Raw genomic sequence first — 24,578 nt, forward strand, 5'->3', positions numbered from 1 at the left:
AAACTGGTTTGAATGTGGGTACAAGAAGGGGTATAAGAATCTGGAAAAATAAATGAGAGCCCATAATTACTACAGCTGCATTAGCAATAAAATTAATAAATATTTCAACAGTAATGTTATTTAAAATATAATATGAATTATTTTATTAATAATAATAATATTAATAATAACTTTATTCTTGTATACCGCATTACCATGGAAGTTCTATGCGGTTAACAGAAGAAGAGACTGTACATTTACAGCGATGTTACAATTTCGTTAATATTAGATTTACATTTTGGATGATATATATTCGGTCAAGTTACCTTTACATTTTTGACAGTAACTATCCTGTGAAGTTATTTTGGCAGCTAGGTTATATGTTCAGAGCTGTTACAATTGCTATACAATTGCTATAGTTAGATACAGCAGTGTTAACTAAAAAAAAAAACCAAAACACCCTAATATGATCCTTTTCTGTATATTTACCTTAGGAAATCAAGCTCATGGAAGTCTGGATGAGGTAAGATTTTCTAGTTAAAGTCTGTTATTTTAGTCACACCTTAGCAATGTATTTCAGAGGCTCCTATTTAATAAACCACATTAGCCACCAGATTCTGTATAGGTTGCCCAAAGTTGTGCATGCAATTTTGGTCACAGATTGCTGATCTGTACTTCAACTAATTGACTAATTAGGTGATACTAGGGTTACCATATGGCTAGCGTTACCTGATTTTCCATCTGGTAAAAGAGGACACATGACCTTGCCCTGTTCCACCCTGGGACCGCCCTATTTTGCCCCTGGGTCTGCCCCATTCCTCCTCCAGCCCTGCCCCATTCACCCCCCCCCCCAAAAAAAAAAACAAAAAACCCCAGCCCCACACAAACTTCATCTCTTTGGGCCACTTTATTCAGACACTTTATTTTATTCAGGTTTTGAAAAACTGGTGAGATCGAGGTTACAATACTACTTTATTCTAAAGTTTAAAAAGTCATTTTTTCTACCTTTTGTCATTTCTACTTTAATCATCTCCTTCACTGTCTTTCCATCTAGCATCTGTCCTCCGTCTCCCTTCTATGCAGAATCTGCCCTCTCACTGCCCCTTCCATCCAGTGTCTGCCCTCTCCCCCTTCAATAAGGCATCTTCCCTATATGTCCCTTCCATAACTGTATACCCTGTGCCCCTTTTCTTCTTTGTACATGATATATTTCAGCTTTGCCCTCCTCTCTATTTTTCTCTCATTTTGCTTCCACCTCCTCCCCATGCTCTGGCATCTCACTCTTCTCCTTTCCTTCCTTCTTTCATACCCCACTCCACAGTCTGGCATCTGAATCTCCTTCCCTTCCCTCCCCCATACCCTGGCATCTCTCTCCTCTCTTCCCTTCCATCTCTCCTTTCCCCTCCATGCTCTGGTATTTCCCTTCATCCCTCCTTTCTTAATAGTCTGGCATCTATGTCTCTGTCCCTTCCCTCCACCCCATGCCCTGGTATGCCTTCTTCCCCCTCCATGGTCTGACATCTCCTTTCCTTCGTCATTTCGCTCCCTCCCTTCCTTCTCCATGGTCTGGCATCTGTTTCCTCTCCTCTCCCGTCCTGGTCTTCCTTCTCCCTCTCCTCAATTAGATGCAGCATTTCACTCCTCCCCCCCTTCCCTCCTTCTCTTTATCACCTCTCCAGTCAGCAGCGCAATGTTCAGAACTCGCTACTTTTGGCAGCATTGGGTCTTCCTCTCTGCTGAGTCCCACCTACTTCCTGTTTCTGCGAAGGCAGGACCCGGCAGAGAGAAAGGCCCAGTGCCAGCAGAGCAGTGAATCCTGAATGCAGCCGCTGCTGGAAGAAGTTCCCGGAGTTGGAAAATCATGCTGGTCTGCACTCAGGGCAGACCCCCCCCCCCCCCCTCCTTGGTACACCACTGGATTTAGGTACATAGTATAGAACACTTGAATCTGCAAGCCTAACTGACAGTAGTTGGGCATGAGCATTTATACAAGTATTTTGCTGACACAAGTGCTCATGCCCAAAGTTAGGCACAAAATCATGTACTAAACTGGTATTCTATCACAACAGTTCCATGCAGAACTGCCTTTATAGAATTCATGTGCAGCACATATCATCTCGGTGCCTAACTTTGTACAACCTTTACTGAATCTCCTCCTAGCTGTTTAACAAGAGAATTACTGTGGGCTGACAGCATATATCCAAGATACCAGAAAAACAAATATAATACAGTATGAAATCCATTTTAAAAAAAACCAAGTAGCGATGATAGGGCCCTATAGAATCTCAGAAGACAGACGAGAAACCATAACCCAAGAAATAAGGTAAATTTTGCAGATAGGGATGATTGAGATTCTAAAAATAACATTATTCCTCCATTGTTCTCGTCCTAAAGCAGAGTTTGGTTTTATATTTATTTCTGGAAGATATATAAAGTAATAACATTTGACACAAACCTCGTGTTATAAGTAGATTTGCTAATCTAAAGGCTGTGAAGAGTGCATTTGGAGAGCAATTCTACAACCAGGTGCATCCATTTAAATATTCCAAAGATGCATGATGGGAGCCTATTCTATGACAACACCTTGGCGCCCAGGTTTTGTTACACAATATAGGCATAACCTAGTATCAACATGTCTAACCAATATCTGGCATAACTATGGACATCTAAATGCAGCAGGGAGGCATACCTTACTATATTCTGTATGTTATACGCAGAGATGGGAGCTCCACCCAAGGCTTACTCATGCTCCACTGCATTTGTATACTATGCAAATTAGGCACACTATTATAGGATAGTGCTTAGCTATCCTGTTGGCACTTTTATGGGTAAGTGTACACTTATATGTTTAAGTATAGGTACGTTGCACATTTACCCCTATAAGGCATCTAGATTATAGAATTGCTCTATTTATGTCATCTCAAAAAATAACTAAAGGATCTGGCAAGCATCGTCAGGTATCAATTCCAAATAATAAATTGCCTTTTTATCCCAACTGGCTTTTTTTTAGTTCACCTTGTTGTTATGTGCCCTACATGGGGCCTCGTTCCTCCTTTCAAAGATATAGGACAGCTTCTTGAAAGTCCATATAGAATAGGTCAATATCTAGTTCGATCACATTCTAGTTTGTATTCTTGAACTGACCATCTAGTTAAAACAAACTCAGGAGTTCCTATCTACCTCTACATGAGCATCTTTTACAGCAAATTCTAAATGTTTCCTGTGAAAGGAGCTCTAATACCCATGGGTATTTATTGGGAAGAGGCCAGGTTAAACCCCAAACAGCAAAAGTAATTATGCAGTCATCATTTTTTGGTATATATATGTAACCCTAGTCTCATACAGTCTCGGTGTATCAGCTAGTTCTCTGGATCAGGTACCACCGACCAGGGCATACAAAAAAATATATATGTCTCTGAGCTGGGCGTAGGCCAGGGCCAGATTCACTCCAGTAGGCCAAAGGATAACTTTCCCCGGAGTTCAATCATTCCTCACTTAAACAAAATAATTCAAGCAGAGGCTGATGTGCAATTGATAATTTCAACTTTACTGGAATCTTGATTGGTTTGTCATAGATGAGCTGCATATGCATGCAAATCATCTATAAACTGATAATTTTGTATCTGCTGTATTTCTTTACAGCTGATGCACTGACTTTTGATTAGTTATTATCCTTGCAGTAAAGTTTGCATATCAACTGAATAAAGCAAAATGTCTGGAAACATTTCTTTATCCTACTGAGAGATCTTGAAGCCTAACAACATGGAGCTGAATGTGGTAAATGCACGCCACAGAGAGCTGGAGTGATGAAAAAGGCTAGTCCTCTATTGGTCCAGATCCACAGATGCCATATCTCAATTATCCAGATCTTAAATAAAGAAACAAAATCCTTTCTAGGCCTACTACTGCTGGTATCAATGGTTCATCCCAAATTAACGTGATCGTGTCGGCATCATTCCCCCCCCACCCCCCCAACGTGACTAAAGCTAAGGGTCTCTTCTATTAAACTGCACTAGCAGTTTCTAGCATGGGGAGCAGCGTGGGCCATTCAGCACATCTCTCTGCGCTAAAAACTGCTAGCGCAGTTTAATAGAAGAGGGGCAAGTCTTTTTAAGCTTTTTTGATACAAAGTTTCAAACAACTATGGCAACTGTGCGTGCGGTGAATGTTTAAGTATTTGTCTGCACTCTGAATGCACTTTAAAGCACTCTATATAAAAAAATATATATAATTATTTAAATAATAAGAAAAAAACAGAACTAGTGAAGAGACACGGTGGAAGACCACTCAAAACCCACTTGGTCCTATGAGTGTCACCTCTGAAGTTCCAAGATACTCATTTATATTTGATATTTCATGAAATCTATAATTGTATCTGCATAAGCTATATAGATTGCTATATTATAAATTGTAGCTTATCTGGAAGTGAAGTGAGAGATCTGTGCCTCAAGTGTCATCCCAAATTAAACCATTCAAGATTAACCAGTAATTAATTTGGTATAAAAGCAGTTGCTCACCCCTAACAGATATTTTTCATAGACCGCAGGATTGATAATGCACCCAAATGTATGACATCTGATAACATTAGGATGGAACTGCTCTCCCACAGCTCCGAACTTGCTTGGCTCTTCCCGTGTGCAGTGAGCATGAACTGTGCATGCACAGGAAGTGCCGGTGGCCGAAAAGCACAATGTGGACTTCCTCACTGCTGAGGCAGCACAGAAGAGGCTTGGGCAGTGAACCTGTTTAGCTAGCAGGGCTTGGGTGCACCTTAATACCAATTTAGAAGAGCATTAAAGCACACCTAATAGTAGTGCAAAGCCATTTTGGCGTGCCAAAACATAAGCATGACAGATTTTACCAGATCAATGGCAGACATATGCTGGTATGCCTAAATGTGCCTTGCAATGCATACATCTGATACTGTTCTTTAAAGTACATGCCTATTCTGTGCCCACTGTTACAACCCATTTGCTGCTAAGCTTACACACCAATTTTTGTAGAATAGTGCCTAGGACGTACACACGGAACTGCCAGTTTCTGAGGTTATTCACATGCATAAGTGTGCTTATTCTATAAATTAATGTGTATAATTGGTGTCTATAACTAGGTGCCCTATAGAGAATGACACTTTTAGACTTTAGTGCAGCCTGCATTGTCAACAGAGTTAGATCATAGAGAGAGACTGGCCATTACTTACTATTCTGAAGTTTTAAGATTTAATCCAATAATAATGCACGGCAAAAATATAAACAGAAGACTATGTAGCTGCAGATGGTGTTCACTGAGGCATTCTTTAATAATAATAACTTTATTCTTCTATGTAAACCGCCACAGTCAAAAGACTTCTAGGCAGTTTACATCGAAGAAGGCTGGACAATCAGCAAATTACAGAATGCAAGAAGTGGGGGTACAGCTTATTACATAAGAAATAGATAAAAGGACAGCATATTACACCGAGATTGACAGAGGGAAAATATAACTTAATAAGAGGGGAGGTTTCAGTCTAGAAGATGAATTTGTCAAATAGTACGGTTTTAATTGCTTTCCAGAATGTGCCGTAGGTCAGCCTGATTCCATTAATGTAATTTCCCAGCCAGGACTGCTGTTTACTTGCTTGGAACATGAAGGACCTGTCCAAAAAGGATTTGTATTTGCAGCCATTGTCACTGCAGTAGCTCTTATATGATGAGACTTCACTTTGGAGCTCAGCAGAGCATCTGCTTGTTCATAACAGAATTAGATACAAGAAGTCAGCCAGTTTGCTAAAATTCTGTTTCGTTATCAGTGCTGGGAACTGGAGGTTGCTTGCTAGGTTTTTCAGAAGAAGGAACCAGTTCTGTAGATGCCAGTAGGGTCCTATAAGAATGATCAGGGTCGGTGTTGGACAAGCTGGGACCCAGGAAATAAATTAAGGAGAGCCTCCACTAATGCCTCTCTGCTCTGCCCCCTCCCCCAATTTCCCCACCAAATGTCCTCCCATCTAGCATCTCTTCATAATTCCTTCCCTCCCTCCCTCCCGCCCCACCACCCGCAGGTCCACTAAATGCCTTCCCATCCAGCATCCCTCCCTTCATTTTAAAATCAGCTGCTCCATAGGGCTCCCATGGGCCAGAATGTCCTTCCCTTTTTCCTACCCAGTTCTGTAGTTCCTCTTACCTGTAAAAATGCAAGGAGGTCATTGGTGAAGCAGCGATTCTCTAACAGTGACTTGGCCTGCTCGGCACTGTTCCTCTGCCACGATCCACCCAAGCACAAATAGGAAGTTGTGTCTGAGGGGGGCAAACCACGGAAAAAGAACAGCACCGAGGAGGCCACAGGCAGTGCTAGAGAATCAGTGCCACGCCGGTGACCTCTAAGCATTTTTACTGGTGAGGGGAGCTTCAGAACTGGTTGGGGAGAAGGGAAGGACATCCCGGTCCATGGCCCTTCCCCCCCCCCCCCCCCCAGAGTTGTAGGGTCCAGGGCAGCAGCCCTGCTTGACCCTTCCCCACCTAATACTGGCCCTGAGAATGATGGTGCCTTAGCTTTACTGGAATGTTATGAGAGGAACTGGAAGGGAAACATAGAGGAATGACTGAGTCCATGAAATTGTCAGATCATCAAGAGCTAGGCAAGGGAGGTAAGAAGAATGAAACATTAGAGAGGAATTTTTGCATTTTTTTCACTGGGAAATAGGCCAGTCTGAGGCATTCTCTCTTGAAAGAGAGAACTCTGAAGAGTTGCATCCATGAACCATTTGTGAGACTGAAACACTTTGCTGAGTTTATCAGCTAACTGATTTTGTGGCCTAGACATGCATGAAAACTAAAATCTGTCTTTTATGTGCTCACTAAACCAGTTCCAGCCGGATTAGCGTACCTGTATTGTAGCGGCAGATTATCAAAATGGCGTACTGAGGTCTTTTCCAAGTTTTCTAGCAGTCTCAGATACTGCCATGCAAATGTAGTACGACGAGGTCATTAATATTAAAATGAACACTCCGAGCGCCGAGTGATTCTCTAACCTCGTTGTGCCACATTTGCGGTCAAAATTTACCAACAGGTCTGAGCTGAGTGCCTGAAGTCATAGGGTCAGTACACAGAGAAGTTGATAGCTTCGTAATGGCAGATTCTGAACTAGTCTGTGCTCTTTTTAGAGGACTGTCTGAGCACCCGGAGGGATTTCCAAAACCCTGCAGTTTGTCCGGGTTTGGAAGCCCCGAGCTCGGAGGCCGCGTCTGGAAGCTTTTGCGCATGCGAAGCCATCATCGTAATGACATCATATACATTCTGGGGGCAGAATGGGGCGGGGCCAAGCCCCTCCTTTTTTTTCAGAGAGGAAATCTGGCAACCCTAGTCTGTGCCAAAGTAGCTTACCTTCTATGCAAAAGAGTTCTTCTTGTGCGGTATCTGCAAATCAGCACTGACTGGCACTGCTATCTGGCTAGCCTCGATATTCAGACCACTAACCAGGTATCTAACTAGATTAAGTTTGTTATCCAGTTAGCTATCTAGTTAGTGGTCTGAATAACAGTCCTAACCACACCCACCCTTAAAACCTCTTACTCTTAACAACACTTTTACCTATCAAATGCTTTACCTATCAAATGCTATCTAAAACCCATAATTTCACCACATTCTTACCTCCTAAAGACCTCCACTTCCCTTTGGTAACTCTTTATCCAATGTTTATTACCTTAAAAAATTCTATGTCATCGCTTATTCTACTCCTTTTAATTTGTATGTAATTCCTGTTTTTTAGTTGGAATGTAATCCGCCTTGAACCGCAAGGTAATGGCGGAATAGAAATCACTAATGTAATGTAATGTAATGTAATGTAATAACATCCAGCTAAGGCTAAATGCCGCACATAGTTTACCCTGGCACTGTCCAAATGGTGCCAAAGCACTCCGAGGGAATAGTCATCGGCACTGTCTAGTTATTTTTGTTGAATTTAACACTAGCTGGTGATTATCCAGTTAGCACTTGCAAACCGGTTAAGTACTGGATGACAAAATTCTATGATAACCTGATAGGCTGTAAGGCTAGCAATGTTCTCTTTTAAGTTCAATCACAAAGCTGATCAGGAGAATGTGAGTATTTGTATTTACTTTCTCCTTCTGAGAAATAGCACTTGTCAGGACAAATACTTAAACTCAGAGCTTGGGGTCAAGACACTTGTGCCTTTTGTAAAATAAATAGAGATAGACCTGAAATGCTAAAAGTATGAAGCTGTCTGCAAGCCCCCAGTGAGTGACAGATCAGAGGTCTGCTGAGTTACGGCACAAAAACCCAGAAGAGAACAGGAAGTAGGAGCAAAAGGGAAGTCAAAAACAGAGAGGCTGGCTTCTTAGAATTTCAGTTACATTTTTATCTCATATATATTTCTATTTTTCATTTGTGATTAGTTATGTATTTGGTGAGAGTGTGCAAAAGAAAAAGCCAGTGGTTGGCTGCAGGACCTCACACATATGTGGCACACTCACACGCAGGTTGCAGGTAAAAGTCAAAACACTTTGGAGCTCATAATCGAAAGAGAAAAACGTCCAAAAACCGGCCTAAGTCGGCACTTGGACGAACATTTAGAACATAAGCAATGCCTCTGCTGGGTCAGGCCTGAGGTCCATCTTGCCCAGCAGTCTGCTCACGCGGCTGCCCAACAGGTCCAGGACCTGTGCAGTTAACCTCTATTTATACCCTTCTATTCCCTTTTCCAGCAGGAAATTGTCCAATCCTTTCTTAAATCCCAGTACCGTACTCTGCCTTATAACGTCCTCTGGAAGCGCATTCCAGGTGTCCACCACACGTTGGGTAAAGAAGAACTTCCTGGCATTTGTATTGAATCTGTCCCCTTTCAACTTTTCCGAATGCCCTCTTGTTCTTTTATTTTTTGAAAGTTTGAAGAATCTGTCCCTCTTTACTCTCTCTATGCCCCTCATGATCTTATAAGTCTCTATCATATCCCCTCTACGTCTCCTCTTCTCCAGGGAAAAGATACCCAGTTTCTCCAATCTTTCAGAATATGAAAGTTTTTCCATCCCTTTTATCAAACGTGTCGCTCTTCTCGGAACCCTCTTGAGTAACGCCATATCTTTCTTAAGGTACGGCGACCAAAACTGGACGCAGTATTCCAGGACGCACCATCGCCCGAAACAGTAGGATAACTTCTTTCGTCCTGGTTGTAATACCCTTCTTGATTATACCTAGCATTCTATTCGCTCTCTTAGCGGCCGCTGCGCACTGTGCCGTCGGCTTCATTGACGTGTCCACCATTACCCCCAAGTCCCTCTCTTGGGTACTCTCATTCAATAGCATCCCTCCCATCGTATAGTTGTACCTCAGGTTTCTGCTTCCCACATGCAATACTTTACATTTCTCAACATTGAACTTCATTTGCCATTTTGTCGCCCATTCCCCTAGTTTGTTCAAGTCTCTTTGCAATTCCTCATAGTCTCTTTAGTCCGAGCTCCCCTAAATAGTTTGGTGTTGTCTGCAAATTTTATTATCTCACACTTCATCCCTGTTTCTAGATCATTTATGAATATATTAAATAGCAGCGGCCCGAGCACCGAGCCCTGCGGAACACCACTCGTGACCCTCCTCCAGTCTGAGTAGTGGCCCTTCACCCCTACCCTCTGTTTCCTACCCGCCAACCAGTTTCTGATCCATCTGTGTACGTCTCCGTCCACCCCATGGTTTCCCAAATACATCCAAGTGCCGATAATAAAACTGGGTTTTGGACTTATTTCTAGATGACCTAGGTCTTCATAGTGCCGCTGAATGACCAAAGCTAAACAGGGCGTTTCAGGAGGAGTGTCGAGGCGGGAGTTGGGCAGGACGTGGGCTGGCTTAGACTTAGTCGTACAGCATGTATAACCGAAAGTTATACAGCCCATGATCGATGGAACTTGGACGTTGTGACTTAGACCATGTAAAACATGGTCTAAGTCACAAAAACTCACCTAAAGTCACCAGATAAGCACTGAAAACATATAAAACAGACCCCCACACACACTACCCCAGTGATCCCCGACCCCCCCCCCCCCCATTACAAATATTAATCACACCTTTAAAATTCAGCCTCCAGATCATCATCACCTGGCCACCTGGTTGTCCAGCACAGAGGCGGCTGAAGTCGTCTTGGGGATGGGTTAGGGACCCATAGAGAGGAGGACCCATGCCCATAAACTCCTGAAATCACTGCATTGATATTGAAACGTGCACTGCCCTATACACCCACAAAACCCTTTTTTACTGGCATATAAGAGGCTCCTGCAGCCATAAGGGCTATTGGGGCGGTAGATAAGTGGGTCTAGGAGATTCTGGAGGTGGTTTGGGGGTCTCACCATGATCTATAAGGGAGCTGTAGGGAGGAGAAGCCATGGCACCCTTTTTGTGAAGTTCACAGCAGTCCCCTGTAAGGTATCCCACTATTTAGGTGGCATATTTATGGTGCTGTCTTTCCCTGGAAGTTAATGTGATTGCGGGATGGTAGAATTGCTTTATAGGTCTTTAGTGATTTTTCTAATGTTTTCTATTACTTCACAATATAGTACTGGATTTTGGATTAGAATTTAGCTCTTGTCTTTTTCAATCGGGGCAGCAGAAAACCTAAGAACATAAAATATTTTCTTTATATGGGTCAAATAAACAAATATCTGTCCCCACACCTAAGCTCTTTAATTGCTGATGCTTTATTGAGCAAAATATTGGTAGGTCCCAAGAAACAAACAGGCAATCAGTCCACAATGGCCAGAATGTCAAAATATATAAAGCAGACTGGAGAAAAACATATGCAATCCCACAAAATCCAAACGTTTTATTTAAGGGACCTGACTTGGCCAAGTTTTCCCTGAAGGCTGCCTCAGGGGCTTGAAGTACTAAAAAACAAGACTATTTTAAATACCACATAAAACAAAGGTAAATAAACAATACTAAAAATATGCATAATAACAAAAAAATATTGCGTGTATCCATTAAACCATATACATATATACTGTATGTGCCATGCAACCAATAGCATGAATAGAAATGTTTGTAATAACTCATACATAATAATTATACATAATAGATGTCATTTTTTGATTCAAGGTATCAAAAGTTTTTAATGATCTTGCTGTTTTGATGCAGTTTAGCAGTTTTTAGATTTAGGGCTTCTTTTACTAAGCCACGTTAGGGCATTAACGCTCGGAATAGTGCGTGCTAAATTGCCGCACGTGCTAGATGCTAATACCAGCATTGAGCTGGCATTAGTTCTAGCCATGTAGCACGGGTTTAGCATGCGCTAAAATGCTGCGTGCGCTAAAAACGCTAACGCAGCTTAGTAAAAGGAGCCCTTCGTTACTATTACATCTAGTTTGCTCTCATTAATAAAGAGGTTTTTTTTTGGAAGATTCCTTTTTTAGAACATATTATGAAACCCTCAAAAAAGTGGAGGCTTTTTTTGTTCGGTCATGTGACTTAGAATGGATTTATAAGCACCTGTGTCCAACAGCTCTGTTGATCAGTAGCTACCGGAAGCTTATGAGGGACAGCATTTGTAATGTAATGTAATGTAATTTATTTCTTATATACCGCTACATCCGTTAGGTTCTAAGCGGTTTACAGAAAATATACATTAAGATTAGAAATAAGAAAGGTACTTGAAAAATTCCCTTACTGTCCCGAAGGCTCACAATCTAACTAAAGTACCTGGAGGGTAATAGAGAAGTGAAAAGTAGAGTTAGAGGAAAAATAAAAAATAAAATAAACATTTTAACAAGACAGCATTGATCTAAATACTTTGGAAGGTAGAAGAGAGGAGAGAAAGGAATAGAAGCAGAAGGGGGAGCCGTTGAACAGTAGAATTCTGGAGAAATTTAAATGATAGAAATAGAACAAAACAAAGACAAAAGGCAAAACAATAGATAAGATTAAAGATAAATCATAAGCTGGAAAGAAAAATAAAATAAAACTTTGTCTTCAATCCACGGTTTCAGCGTCAGTGATGAAGTGGAGCAAGTAAGTTTAGGAGGAGCGATTGACATTTCCAGAAAGAGCTTCTTCAGGGAAGAGACTTGGCAGACAGTCCCAGGATGCCTATGTCTCCTCCCCTGCGATGTTCTCCCATCCATGCATTCCCTCCCAGACACACTGCCCGTGCCCCAGCCGCTCCAAGGAGGCTGCCCCAGATGAGGCCCACGGTGAATGCAGGATTCTCTCCTCATTTCTTCCTTTTTTTAAACAAGCTTTGCTTTTCTATTAGATTCATTTTTAATTATATTGCTATTAAAATTAGTTTGTTCTTATTAGTAAAAAAAAAAAAAAAAATCTTGGAATACCTTTAAAAGGTGAAGAAAATTACTTTTTATGTGACTGTAGTCATGTGGCCTAGAATAGATTTATAAGCACTTATGCTTAACAGCTCTAATAATTTTGAGCATGAGGGGGAATGCAACAGTGAGTATAGCTACTGTCCTTTTATAAATAACTGTGTTGGATTCCAAACCAAGATAGCGATCTTACCTGATGCTGTATGAGCATCCTCCTTATACCTGGCATTCTATCGCTGTTATTTCTTTGCAATGCCGAAGCAGCAGGATAAGGCTACAGCTAGAGCCCCACAGCATTCAACACCCTCCGTGGTTCGTCCAAAGGATGTCATTACAAGAAGGACTGGAGGTGCAGAAGGGTCGGTGAGAGGCCTGCTGGAGTTACCAGGGCAGAGTGGAGACTCAGAACTCCTTGGGCTAGACATCACCATGAGCCCCAACCATACAGCCACAGGATTCCAGGTTGTCTGTGTCACTGCCAGGAAGTGTAGTAGATGCAGACTGAGGCCCAAGTTCAGCAACCATCAGCTTCAGAGCCCCTGAAGTTGGAGGACACTCTGAGGTCGTCTCTGTGCAAGTTTCACCTTTGGAAAGCAGCGAGGAGTGTTTCTGGGCGTGAAGTGGAAGAGTTATTGCCTATATCGATGCTACCTTTACACCTGCCAAATTTTCTAACTATTAAGCCATCTGAGGTAATCCTGAATAATTTATGGAGTTTAATTGCAAACCTTGGTAAGTTTTTGTGTCCTCAAATCCAGTCCTTGGACAATACAGTTAAAGTTTGTGAACAAACATTGAAGGATACTAAGGGGTCCTTTTATCAAGCTGCGGTAGGGGTTTAACGCGCGTAATACCGCGTGTTAAACCGCCTGCCGTGCTAGACGCTAATGCCTGCATCGAGCAGGTGTTAGTTTTTTAGCTGGCCCCGGGGGTTAGCGCGTGGTGAAATGTCCGACGCGCTAACCCCGCTAGCGCGGCTTGATAAAAGGAGCCCTAAGTTTGAAATTGATTCTCTAAATGTACGGGTTAATAAAGTTGAGAGTGGATTGATAGATATACTCAAAAGCGTTGGCGGAAGTTGTTACTGCTGAAACCAGGGATTACTTCAGATTAGGGTGTTTTTTTTAACTTGAGATATCCTTGCAAGTTTATAGTTTGCTATCAATCCTTGAAATATGTTTGACTACAGTTGACACTTATAATATGGAGAGAAATATATAAAAAATCCTGTGATAATGTGTTTAGACAATACCTTCTATGATCACAGTTGTATTTATAATTATAATTATATGTCGTGAAAGTCTCAGACCCAAAACCCGTGACTGGTGTTATCACCAAGATGGGGTTCATTTAGGGGACCATCATAGATTTTCACTGTCCCCTCAGCCATCCAACTAAAAATTATATAAATACCGAAATAAACAAACAAATTGAACTAAACTTATCTGTGAATAGGATGGTCTGATGTCGGTAATGAGCCTCAACGGTGATTGAATAATTCTAGTGCTTGTGATTTGTTAAAAACAATTGTTGTAATTCCTTCATGTTATATGCTTGTCCCAGGTACAAAAGGGACAAGCATATAACATGAAGGAATTACAACAATTGTTTTTAACAAATCACAAGCACTAGAATTATTCAATCACCGTTGAGGCTCATTACCGACATCAGACCATCCTATTCACAGATAAGTTTAGTTCAATTTGTTTGTTTATTTCGGTATTTATATAATTTTTAGTTGGATGGCTGAGGGGACAGTGAAAATCTATGATGGTCCCCTAAATGAACCCCATCTTGGTGATAACACCAGTCACGGGTTTTGGGTCTGAGACTTTCACGACATATAATTATAATTATAAATACAACTGTGATCATAGAAGGTATTGACTACAGTTGACTACATTTCTAGCCACTAAACGGATAGAGGAGATTAGAGCTCTTGTATAGCTGCACCCCAAGGAAGTTGGGTTATTTTCCATTTCTATATTTCCATTTTTATTGTTTATTCTCCACATTGAGGTTATCTTAAATCTAATTTGTGGACTTGAGTGATATCTCAAGTGATATTTTAGTTCTTTTTGTAATAATTATGACAGCTCTTTTTTCTGAGAATTTCTACTTTTCTGTACAAGTTAGTTGCTTGGTTAAATATTATAATACTATAAAAAACATTTTTAAATACCCAAACTATCCCTCCCTTTTATGAAGCCACGTTAGGCTTTTCTATTGCCAGCTCCAATGTTCATAGACTTTCTGTGAGCATCGGAGCTAATACCGCCACAGCCAGCGATAAAAAAGCCTAATGAACTTCATAAAAGGGGGCCTATGTTCCTTTTTTTAACAAAATTGTTGCCCTTAATTTGATAGACAAATGCTAGTCTATGATATTGTCTCATGATATTTTTTACTGCTACTTTTTAGTTTTGCCAGTTCTGGTGTAAGCTGTTTTATACACCAATCTGGGTATGTAAGATTTCAGCATGTTTTTATCCACATCACCCCACTTGGGCACAATATTTATCATTTGTATGAGTTTTAATGAAGAACACACTGTTACAAAAATAATGTTTGAGAATATTTATTCATATATGTGTTAGATATGCATGTGTTATAATATTTAATGACACCTATTATGTACGATTTATTATGTATTAGTTATTACAAACATTTTTATACATGCTGTTGGTTGCATGGCACATATATGAGTATAAGGTTTAATGGATGCATGCAATATTTTTTTATGTTTATTGTGCGTGTTTTTACTATTATTTATTTACCTTTGTTTTATGCAGTATTTATAATAGTCTTGTTTTATAGTACTTCAAGCCCCTGAGGCAGCCTTCGGGTGAAACTTGGCCAAGTCGAGCACGGTTTTCTAATCCCTCTGCTTCTGTTGCTCAGATAATATATTGGTAAGGCCATGGTTTTGGTGGCCCACCCCATTCTGCTGAATGCAAATTATATTCACCTACAGTAGGTATTTTTCTGTCCCTGGAGGACTTAAAATCAAAGTTTGAACCTGAGGCAATGAAGGGTTAAGTGACTTGTCCAAGACCTCAAGTAGCAGTTAGAATGCTGGCTTTCCTGGCTCATATTCTAAACATGTTTGATAACAGCGATAAACTAAAGGTCGACAGATCTGAAGCCTAATGGCCATTTGACAACTTCCAAAAAATTGATAGCTAAATCACATTATGGTTTTCAGTAACCACAAAATTTCTGTTATACACAGTGGTGTAGAGAGAGTGAATAACGGCTGCCCCCCCCCCCCACTCTTTCCTGACTACCCCTGCCCCAGTTGCGCTCCCCCCTTCCCTCCCCCTATGCCTCTTTAATTTTCCCGGCATGAGCAGCATCACAAACTTGCTGCCCTTGTCGTGTCGGCTGTCCCTGTGACGTCACTTCCTAGGTGTGGGACCCAGAAGTGATGTCAGAGAAAACTGACACCAACACGGGCAGCAAGTTCATGATGCTGTTCACACCAAGAAAATTAAAGAGGTAAGAGGGAAGGGGTGAGTGGCCGGGGGGGGTCAGAAAGGAACAGGGGGGTTGAAAGGAGGATGGGTGCCGTGCCGCCACCAAGACAGCGCTCAGGATGGACTACCTCCCCCTTACCATGCTACTGATTACACAGTGCTACTGAGCACCACTGTTCACATGGCCAATAGGAAAATGCTAGATAGTCAAAGGGATGGGATGGGACTTGATATACCACTTTTTCTGTGTAGTTACATAATCAAAGTGATTTACATATTTTAGACATGTACTTATTTTGTACCTGGGGCAATGAAGTGTGAAGTGACTTGCCCAGAGTCACCAGGAGCTACATTGGAATAGGACTCACAACCTCAAGGTGCTTGGTGAGGCAGCTGCTCTAATCACTCGGCCACTCCTCCACCTGCATTTATTTCCAGAATAGCTCAAATATTGTGCTATATGATATGTTATATTATTTTGGTGAATTATTGTGATTTATTTGGGTATATAATTAAGAACATAAGAATAGCCTTACTGGGTCAGACCAATGGTCCATCAAGCCCAGTAGCCCGTTCTCACAGTGGCTAATCCAGGCCCCTAGTACCTGGCCAAAACCCAAGGAGTAGCAATATTCCATGCTACTGATCCAGGGCAAACAGTGGCTTCCCCCATGTCTTTCTTGATAACAGACTATGGACTTTTCCTCCAAGAAATTGTCCAAATCTTTCATAAAACCAGCTACGCTATCCTCTCATATCACAACTTCTGCAATGCATTCCAGAGCTTAACTATTCTCTGAGTGAAAAAAAATTTCCTCCTATTGGTTTTAAAAGTATTTCCCTGTAACGTCATCGAGTGTCCCCTAGTCTTTGTAATTTTTGACGGAGTGAAAATTCAATCCACTTGTACCCATTCTACTCCACTCAGGATTTTGTAGACTTCAATCATATCTCCCCTCAGGCATCTCTTTTCCAAGCTGAAGAGTCCTACCCTTTATAGTCTTTCCTCATACGAAAGGAGTTCCATCCCCTTTATCATCTTGGTTGCTTTTCTTTGAATCTTTTCTAGTGCCGCTATATCTTTCTTGAGATAAGGAGACCAGAATTGAACACGATACTCCAGATGAGGTCACACCATGGAGCAATACAGAGGCATTATAACAATGTATTCAGTGTGCATATTTCCATCAGTTACAGAAGTACTAGGATTGGGAGCGGGGAGGCGACAACTGGTGAAATTACATCAGAAAAATAGAATGAAAGAGTCTTTCCCTGTTGTGTTTGAAAGTGCTCCCAATATCCTTTTACTGCTGATGAAGGTGTCACCCCCAGTCAAAGGATATATACTTGCCTCGTCATGTTCCACCCCATTTTAGCATCCCCAAACATCTGAGTCACAGAAACCTATGAATGTGCAACTTGGAACAGTTTGAAATGTATAATTAGAAGCAGTTAGCTTAGCCTGGCTGTGTGTTTTAACAAAAGCTCAAATAACGATGGGCCTGGTTTTTGTTTGTTCTTTTTGTGTTTGTCCAACCCAGTTCTAAGGGTCAAATGCTCTAAAATTACCATTAAAATCCTGTGAGTCACTGTGGTGCTGGTTAGAGTATGACACAAGGAAAAAATTTGTCTCCGTCCCAGTGAACTTTCTCTACGTCCTTGCTCCAACCTCACAAACTCTCTGATCCCATCCACAAAGGATGGAATAGTTATGATTTTATATTGAAATCATTTTATTATAAAAAGAAATAATAGTCTGTACATCTCCCCTCACAATATCCCTCTACTCTCAGGAAAACTACCGTATTTTCGCGGATATAACGCGCGCGTTATACGTGATTTTACGTACCGCGCATACCCCTCGCGCGTTATATGCCTGAGCGCGGTATACAAAAGTTTTTAAACATAGTTCCCACCCCGCCCGACGCCCGATTCACCCCCCCAGCAGGACCGCTCGCACCCCCACCCCGAACGACCGCTCGCACGCGCTCCCACCCGCACCCGCATCCACGATCGGAGCAAGAGGGAGCCCAAGCCCTCTTGCCCGGCCGACTCCCCGACGTCCGATACATCCCCCCCCCCGGCAGGACCACTCGCACCCTCACCCCGAAGGACCGCCGACTCCCCAACAATATCGGGCCAGGAGGGAGCCCAAACCCTCCTGGCCACGGCGACCCCCTAACCCCACCCCGCACTACATTACGGGCAGGAGGGATCCCAGGCCCTCCTGCCCTCGACCCAAACCCCCCTCCCTCCAACGACCGCCCCCCCCCCAAGAACCTCCGCCCGTCCCCCAGCCGACCCGCGACCCCCCTGGCCGACCCCCACGACACCCCCACCCGCCTTCCCCGTACCTTTGTGTACTTGGGCCAGAAGGGAGCCCAAACCCTCCTGGCCACGGCGACCCCCTAACCCCACCCCGCACTACATTACGGGCAGGAGGGATCCCAGGCCCTCCTGCCCTCGACGCAAACCCCCCTCCCCCCCAGCCGACCCGCGACCCCCCTGGCCGACCCCCACGACCCCCCCCACCCCCCTTCCCCGTACCCCCAGGTGGGACCTAAGGCTCCAGGGCCTATTCTGATTGGCCCACGCACCTTAGGCCCCACCAGTAGGCGGAGCTTTAGGACGGATGGGCCAATCCGGCCTCATTCCTTCGTTGGCTGCCTGCCGGACAGGCGGGTTTGGCTCCCGTCTGTCCGGCCCACTTCCAAAGGTACGGGGAAGGGGGGTGGGGGGGTCGTGGGGGTCGGCCAGGGGGGTCGCGGGTCGGCTGGGGGGGAGGGGGGTTTGCGTCGAGGGCAGGAGGGCCTGGGATCCCTCCTGCCCGTAATGTAGTGCGGGGTGGGGTTGGGGGGTCGCCGTGGCCAGGAGGGTTTGGGCTCCCTTCTGGCCCAACTACACAAAGGTACGGGGAAGGCGGGTGGGGGTGTCGTGGGGGTCGGCCAGGGGGGTCGCGGGTCGGCTGGGGGACGGGCGGAGGTTCTTGGGGGGGGCGGTCGTTGGGGGGAGGGGGTTTGCGTCGAGGGCAGGAGGGCCTGGGATCCCTCCTGCCCGTAATGTAGTGCGGGGTGGGGTTAGGGGGTCGCCGTGGCCAGGAGGGTTTGGGCTCCCTCCTGGCCCGATATTGTTGGGGAGTCGGCGGTCCTTCGGGGTGAGGGTGCGAGTGGTCCTGCCGGGGGGGGGGATGTATCGGACGTCGGGGGGGGCATCAGGCTTTCAGGATGGGGACAGACCTTCAAGGGGGGACAGGACTTCAAGGGAGGACAGTGCACGGAAGTCAGGGGGGGTGAACGGAGAGTCGGGACAGCGCACGGAAAGTCAGGGCGGGCGAAAGGAGAGTCGGGCAGCATGCGCGTTATATGCCTGAGCGCGGTATAGAAAAGTTTTTGTACATATCATCGTGATTTCTGCGCGCTATACCCCTGTGCGCGTTTTACAATGGTGCGCGTTATATCCGCGAAAATACGGTAAATGCTACATAGAAAATTCATCCTAACAGAATATCTCCGTCACACACAGAACACAAATACCATATACATAATAGCTGATCAAAAATGATAAACATAAACCAAAATCCCAAGAAGCCACATCTTCCATTTAGTACATCACCAAAGAAATAGAAAGATACATTTCCTCCTATACTGTTCAAAATATAAAGATCACACATGCTAGGGATGGTATTAGGCAAAGGAGTGAAATTAGGGCAACTGCCCCCTGGCTAGAGAAAGCAATGATCGTGGCAGGAGAGATGGCTCATCTCCCCTGCCGCGATCCACCCTCACCCCCCCCCCAGACAACATTGGGGCAAGAGGGAGCCCAAGCCCTCCTGCCCCGTGGCACCCCCGAACTCCCCGACACTATCAGGGCAGGAGGGAGCCCAAGTCCTCCTGCCCCGGGAACCCCCGAACTCCCCAACACTATCAGGGCAGGAGGGAGCCCAAGCCCTCCTGCCCTGGGCACCCCTGAACTCCCCAACAGGATCGGGGTAGGAGGGAGCCCAAGCCCTCCTGCCCCGCAATCCTCAACCCCCCCCGGGCCAAATCCATTGGGACCAGGAGGGAGCCCAAGCCCCCCTGTCCCGCAACCCCCTCTAACCCCCACCCCCCACTAAAATATGGGCCAATGTGTTTAAGGTCCCACCCACAGAAGTAGCCTAAGGCTCCTGGGCCTATTCTGGCTGGCCCAGGCACTTCAGGCCCCACCTGTGGGTGGGGTTTGAGCCGCCTGGGCCAATCCGGCCCCATTCCTACACTGGCTAGCCTGCCGGATGGGTGGGCTTGGCACCCATCCGTACGGCCAACATTTTTTGAGGTACGGTGAAGGGGGGTGGGAGTGGGGGAGTCACAGGTTAGCGGGGGGCCAATCGGGGGTTTGGGGGGGCGGTCGTTGGGGGGTTGCATCAAGGGCAGGAGGGCCTGGGATCCCTCCTGCCCATATTTTAGTGGGGGGTGGGGGTTAATGGGGGTCGCGGGCCAGGAGGACTTGGGCTCCCTCCTGGCCCCAATGGATTCGGCCTGGGGGGAGTTTGGGGATCGCAGGGCAGGAGGGCTTGGGCTCCCTCCTGCCCCGATCCTGTCGGGGAGTTTGGGGGTGCCCGGGGCAGGAGGGCTTGGGCTCCCTCCTACTCCGATCCTGTCGGGGAGTTCGGGGGTGCCCGGGGCAGGAGGTCTTGGGCTCCCTCCTGCCCCAATAGTGTTGGGGAGTACAGGGGTGCCCGGGGCAAGAGGGCTTGGGCTCCCTCCTACCCCGATAGTGTCGGGGAGGTCGTGGTGCCGCGGGGCAAGAGGGCAGACACCGGTTACAGAATCCAGCTTTTAGGCGAAGGACTGGCTCCTCCTTTGCCTAAAAGCCCTTGTTTTGGATGTTTGGGGCTTAGGTTTTTTTTCAGTTGATTATATGGTATAAGTTTAGACGTAGTGGTGGTTTGGGCGTTTAAATAGCTGAACGTAGAGGCAGGCCATTATTTTTAAAAACCTCCTTTTGGACGTTTTTTTTGATAATGGTCATTTTCCCTGCTTCTACTTTCAACGTTTAAGGCCTTAGGCCATAAGGAGATTTAGACATTTTTTTTATTATGCCCCTCCATGTATTTATTTCAAAATTAATAAAGAATTAATAAAAAAATTTTTAAAAAAGAACAGAATAGGAACAAAAAACAGATTCAATTTTTACATAAGGTCAATTGCTCAAAGAAATGCATCTACAAATAGTTGTGTTTTTATCATTTTCCTAAATGAGTTCCTGTCTCTACATTTTCGAATTTGACCAACAAGGCTATTCCACAACTTAACTCCTGCACATGTGAAAGTCATGGCATTTGTTTCCACACTTTTCGGATTAGTCTTCGTTTTCAGCAATGCTGAACTTTCGGAGCGCAATGATCTGAATGGTTGATACCCGGATATCAAACTCTTAAAAAATTCAGGGATCGTACCATATAAAAATTGATGACATAACATAATTGTTTTGTATTGAATGCTAAATACAACTGGCAGCCATTGCAGTTGTCGGAGATATGGAGTAATATGCTCATATCTTGATGTTCCAGTTATCAATCTAGTTGCGGCATTCTGAACCACCTGCAGTGCCCTGCACCTGGTCTTAGTTATTCCCAGGTACAAGACATTGCAGTAGTCTAGCCGTGGCAAAATCATTGCTTGTACACCAGCACAAAAGTCAGATGGTGGCAGCATTGGTTTTAAACGATATAATAAATGTATCTGTGCAAAACATACTTGCACTGTTTTTACCACTTGACAACCCATTGTAATTGTTGGCATATTCATTTTTGTGTGTTTTAGGAGCTTTTAATTTGATCCATATAATCCTGTAACCTTTATGTAATAAGTTATTATTAGTTTGTTGTTTCTTTATAGTCTGTGTGATCAAATTATATATTTTTGTCTCAGTTTTATTATTTATGTCAATTTTATAAGATAAAGTCCTTAACAAATCACTCCTATACAGTAAAAAAAAAAAAAAAAAATTACTCAATTGATGATGTCAATAATGATTCTTCAAGAGCTCATTCTTCTAACATACTCTTTTGTATTCACCGAAGTCCCTCAGATTACCACACTTGCATTATATGTTTGGCAAATCTTGTGTGGTGGTTCTCCTCACCGGAACTATTTAAATAGGTGTAATTAATTGTTTGTGTCAAAATTTCTTAAAGTGCCTGTGCTTATATCTAATAGATTTTTCTTTCAATTAATAAATATATATATATATATATATGAACTTAGCTTTTTTATTAATTTGATTGATTTTTGAACAATTGCTGCGACCCTGATGAAGAATGAAAAGCGTCTGTGGGGAATGAGACAGCAATTGTTCAAAAATCAATCAAATTAATCAAAAAGCTAAATTCATATATATATATATATTTATTCATTGAAAGAAAAATCTATTAGATATAAGTACAGGCACTTTAAGAAATTTTGACACAAACAATTAATTACATCGATTTAAATAGTTCCGGTGAAGAGAACCACCACACAAGATTTGCCAAACATATAGTGCAAGTGTGATAATCTGAGGGACTTCAGTGAATACAAAAGAATATGTTAGAAGAATGAGCTCTTGAAGAATCATTATTGATATTTATGTATTAGACATAGGTGCCAGAATTGTTCTTGATAGTCAATTGATGATGGGCATAAATATAAACAAATCATTTATCATGTGTTGTATTCTTGATATATTGCCTTTCAGAATCAAGTAAAGCAATTTACAATCCAAATGATATAACATTCTAGAATAAATATAATATCATCTAATAATTCCACAAAAGAAAAGTTGGGTCAGAAATCAAACAAAACCTAAATTGGCCAAACCTAAACTGGCCATATAAGGAAGCATGGCATCCTTTCATGCAATTCAACATATTCGCTCCCTCCTTGCTCTATTCTTGATAGCACACTTGTATCTCATAGATTGCCTACTCTCCTCTATGTAAGTCTCTCCTTTGTCTCCTTTGTCTCCTCTGGTTTTCTTTTTTAGTAGTTTTGTAAACCCCCACCTACATAACTTCCAAGTCCGTATATCCCCAACTGCCCCCTCCGCTCTGAAGCAGAGAGACGACTATACATCCCCCCCCCACCCAGGGCATATCTTTCCAGATGGAAACTGCACGCAACGCTCCTACAGCCACTTTCTTCCTCGACACTGGAACCAGCTACCTGCACAGATGAGATCATTGAACTCACTGATGGCTTTCCAAAGAACAGTGAAGACCTTCCTCATCAGCTGAAAATGACACTAGCAGAAAGACTCCTCTAAATATCCTTCCTTCTATGTGCGCCTTGTTTTGCAACCAGTCATGTCCTTAAATCTATTTGTGAATGTCCTATTGTAACCTGTTCTGATCTTCTGGGAGGACGGGATAAAAATTGAAATAAATAAATAAACTACCTAAAAGTCCATTTGGGTCATAGGTGGTATCTCAAATGTCTCAAATAAATTTTTTAAATCTCCTAGTTATAGTACCGCAAGGTTTTTGCTAGAGACACCATTTTGAGAGGCAGTGCCAGCAAGGGCAGAAGTGACTGAGGTACAGCTGGGAATGGCAATGGCCCTTTGGAGAGCTGGGCTCATGTGTTGGGGTAGGCCATATGATAAGAGGGTTGTGATCAGTTTAGAATTATAGAACTTATGTAGTAATTAGCTGCTTTGTATGCATTTGTATGTTTTGCATCTCATTACTATATAGACCACTGTATTACAATAATTTAAGTTGTATTCGTACCTTTTAATATGCATTAAGGAGCAAATAATGCAACTTAGAGCTCCAGCAGAACTTGATTTTGCTCTCCCACCCACCCAACCCAACTCCATCTCACACACACACATAGTTTTGTGTCTGGAAAGCTACCCCCTGGGTGGCTTAGAGTTACTTTAACACATGCTGGGATTTTGATACTGCATGGACCTAAAATTTGAGTTTCCTCCTGTGTAACTTCTATAGAAATGCTGCTTGAGTCAAACATAGCACAGCTTCTGAGAAATTAAGAAATCAGATTCTAAGAGAGTAACAACTTCTATTTTTTTGTTGTAGAATGAAGAGAGTGATCAAGAAATGTATGAAGACATCAGGTACATATTGTTCTTTACACTTTTTTTGTTTTATTTACATTATTTATTTAGATCATTTGATATACTGGTACTGTCCTTCTAAATAAAAAAACAGAGGGCTAGATGCACAAAACACAGTCGCTAACACCATGCAGGTCAGTGTGGGCTGATTTTTTGGCCGATTTTGAAACAACGACCGATGTTTGAATGCAAATGATTTGCGTGGAGGTTCGTCATAACCCTGTCTGATCAATCGCTGTGAAAGCGACTTTGACACATGCACAGAGACGGTTTAGGGAAGCCTTAATAGCTGAGCGGCAGGGGAAGCCCCAAAGCAGCCTCCTGCCACTCAGCTGTTCGGGGGCTTTTTTCTTTTTTTTTTTTTTAATGGCACAGATGTGTGTGTGTGTTACACACCCACAATATCTGCCCCATTAAAAAAATACAGTCGCCCCCCCTCCCTGAAGACAGTCCCCCCCGAAGACCCTCGGTACCAAAATAGAGGCAGGAGGAATGCCCGTTCCCTCCTGCCATCAAGACCCCCCCTCCCAAGCCAGCCAAACCACTCCTTCACACTTCAATAAAAATCGGCAGGAGGAATTCTGTCTCCCTCCTGCCACCGTGAAATCCCCTGCCAAACTGAACCCCCCAGAACCCCGTGAACCAATCCCTCCATTCCCTTCCCCACTTTACCAAACATCAGCAGGAGAGATGCCCACTCACTCCTGCCACCGGATGCCTTCCAACCCTCCCCC

General features: G+C 43.5%; 1 protein-coding gene across 11 annotated transcripts in view; it reads left to right on the forward strand.

Moving 5' to 3' along the window:
• Positions 1-24,578, forward strand: part of FYB1 (FYN binding protein 1) — a 223,014-nt gene that overhangs the window by 130,450 nt on the left and 67,986 nt on the right. For all 11 annotated transcript variants that reach the window (XM_033932468.1, XM_033932486.1, XM_033932415.1 and 8 more), the window contains exons 5-6: positions 474-502; positions 23,807-23,844. In XM_033932468.1, the coding sequence (XP_033788359.1) occupies positions 474-502; positions 23,807-23,844 (67 nt within the window). The remainder of the gene's footprint in view (positions 1-473; positions 503-23,806; positions 23,845-24,578) is intronic.

The sequence above is a fragment of the Geotrypetes seraphini genome, chromosome 1 (assembly GCF_902459505.1).
Source record: "Geotrypetes seraphini chromosome 1, aGeoSer1.1, whole genome shotgun sequence".
NCBI classification, from domain to species: Eukaryota; Metazoa; Chordata; class Amphibia; order Gymnophiona; family Dermophiidae; genus Geotrypetes; species Geotrypetes seraphini.